General features: G+C 48.4%; 1 protein-coding gene across 1 annotated transcript in view; it reads right to left on the bottom strand.

Annotated features, from left to right (window-relative positions):
• Nucleotides 1–468: 468 nt before the first annotated feature.
• The window catches only part of slc22a7a (solute carrier family 22 member 7a), a 4,538-nt gene continuing 2,519 nt past the window's right edge, over nt 469–2,487 (bottom strand). Inside the window, exons 6-10 of the mRNA XM_035637718.2 lie at nt 2,315–2,424; nt 2,024–2,238; nt 1,797–1,905; nt 1,091–1,297; nt 469–698 (exon numbers count right to left, since the gene is read on the bottom strand). Coding sequence (XP_035493611.1) covers nt 611–698; nt 1,091–1,297; nt 1,797–1,905; nt 2,024–2,238; nt 2,315–2,424 — 729 coding nt within the window. The 3' untranslated portion in view covers nt 469–610. The remainder of the gene's footprint in view (nt 699–1,090; nt 1,298–1,796; nt 1,906–2,023; nt 2,239–2,314; nt 2,425–2,487) is intronic.

Genomic DNA, 2,487 nt, shown 5'->3' on the forward strand with positions numbered 1-2,487 from the left:
ATGTTTTCCAGTCTCTTTCTTTGCATTTCTTTTAAAAAGTTTGTCCTGTTTCCATGTAAAATATGTGATTTTGTTGTTTTTATTTTTCCGTTAGAGTCGACTCTGATACAACTTGATTTAATAATGAATTAGTCACATGCATACTGCACTGGCATTTTATTTCTGCACATTTCCACTTCCTGTTTCATTTTGTCATCACTATCATTTCATGCCTTTACTGTTCCTGGTTCCTGGTTAATTGACCTTTACACATGTCACCTGATTAGTTTTCCCTCCAAGAAATCCCCTTTTAAACCTTCTGCCCTTTCCCTCCATCTGTTCCCGGTCGTCTTGTTCCCTCGTGTGTTGCATTCCACGCTTTTTTCCTCGTGTTTGACCTTTGCTTGTTTGTGAGTGGTCGACTGACTGTTGTGAATGTGAATCTGATTCGTCTGCCAGTGTCACACAAACCAAACAAAATGAAAAGCAGACAGTTCCACAGAAAACCTTTTATTTCCATGTACAGTGTATCAGAAGAGGCCGGAGCAGCATCCAGGACCCGGACGGTGAAAGTGGAGCTCGACTGATACAAATGGTCTTTCACAGACGCACACCAGCATTTCATATTTCATCAGATGTCCAGTGGTGCTGTTGCGTCCTTGGCGTCCGTGTCCTCCCGCTCGGTCGTTGCGTCTCTGTCTTCATCACGCCTCCTGTGTCTGAAGGACAAACGCTGTTTTACTGAGACGTCTCTGACTGGATCTCCAGTAAAAGAAACAGCATCAACTGTGTCCTGCAGTTGCTCATTTGTTCTTTATCAAACCAGGTGAAACATGGGACATCGACCCAAGAAAAAATCAAAGGAGACGTTAAACAAATGTTGCCAAAGATGTTTGTTCATGTGAGGTCATGTCACTGACCTCACATGAACAAACACCTCACTGATGTTTGTTCACGTGTTCATGTTTCTGACCACTTTGCTTCTCATCAGTAGTTTACTGATATAAAAAGGGGCTGAGGCGTCGTGATTGACAGCTGACTGACTCAGGACTGGCAGTCGAGAGCGCGTGTGGGCGTGTGTTGTCATGCTTCTGGTGAGTCTGACACGAACCTTCCCTCCTCCACGTCCATGATGTTTTCTGGCAGGCGGACGTTCAGCGTCTCGGGGAGCAGGAAGACCAGGCTGCCGCTGGCGATCCCCGTCCCGGCGAAGATCAGCGGCGGCAGAAGAAGCCAGACGTCCTCCAGCAGTATGACCATCGGAGCCAGGGAGCTCCCGATCCGACAGAGGCACGAGGTGTAGCCTATACCGCACTGCCTGTCGCACACGACACATGAAGCAGCGTCAGGTCTCAACGCCAGCAGAACACTTCTCTGGACCCCCTCCCCGGTTTCAGACCTACAGAGACCAATGTCTACTGAAGGCCATGTTTCAATCTAGATCTAGAAGTCCACACACACGACCCCGGAGCCTTCCAGCCTCTGAATCAGAGACTTGTGGAAACGCCGGGTTGTTTCAGTTTATGATTTGTCCAACCTTGTCTGTTTGATGTTGGACTTCCTGGCATCAGTGGGCAGTTTTCTGCTTAAATATTCTATATATATTATATATTATATTATTTAGTATAATTTGGAATACAGAACTTGCAGTAGTATTTGCAGTGGTTGAGTACTTTTTGTGTTGTTGCAATGTGATGTCATGTGATGTCATGTGATGTCAGTACACGATCAGCTCATTCAAACCTTGGAAATCTGATGGCGCTCTGACACTGTCAGGCTCCTTTAGTTCGACCCTCCTGGCTTTTTGCGTTTTTTACCTGAGGACGGTTGGGAAGAGCTCAGCTGAATAGAGGAACGCCGTGGTGAACGCCGCCTCAGAGAAACCCTTGGCCACCACAGCGATACACGTACGAAGCACCGAGAACTCTGAAAGAGACGGAGGCCGGTGACGTGTCAAAGGGCATCTGAGCAGATACAGAATGGAAGACGACGCTCGTCAAGTCTACAACCTCACGGTGTGTGCGAAAGCAGAAAGTGATGTAACCTAAAGGTACGACTGTGTTGACTCCAATCAGGGCTCCAGTTATGATCAGAGACCACGCCTGGCCGTTCCTGCGGCCGATCCAGTCCAGGACGAAGAAGGTGAGGATTTTGGCAGGAGCTTCGATGGCGGCGTAGATGAACTGCGTGAGGTAGATGTTGACGCCGAAACCTGAGATCTTGAAGCTGATGCCGTAGTACAGGAAGGCGACGGCAAACCTGGAGGTACAGCAGCAAAGTCAGAATGAGAGCGCTCAACAGTCGGCTGCATTTTTCCAAAACCCTGATTTGGTACCAGAACAATCCGGAGCAGAGGGTGATCTTCCTCAGCTGAGGCGTTTTGACCAGATCCAGGTAGGAGTGATTCCTCTCGGCCACCTCAGACACCGTCACCTTCGCCAGAGTCTGGAACGATCACACAGTCGGACACTGAGACGAGCACAGGGAAACCACTTGAATCACTCAACC

The sequence above is a fragment of the Scophthalmus maximus genome, chromosome 8 (assembly GCF_022379125.1).
Source record: "Scophthalmus maximus strain ysfricsl-2021 chromosome 8, ASM2237912v1, whole genome shotgun sequence".
NCBI classification, from domain to species: domain Eukaryota; kingdom Metazoa; phylum Chordata; class Actinopteri; order Pleuronectiformes; family Scophthalmidae; genus Scophthalmus; species Scophthalmus maximus.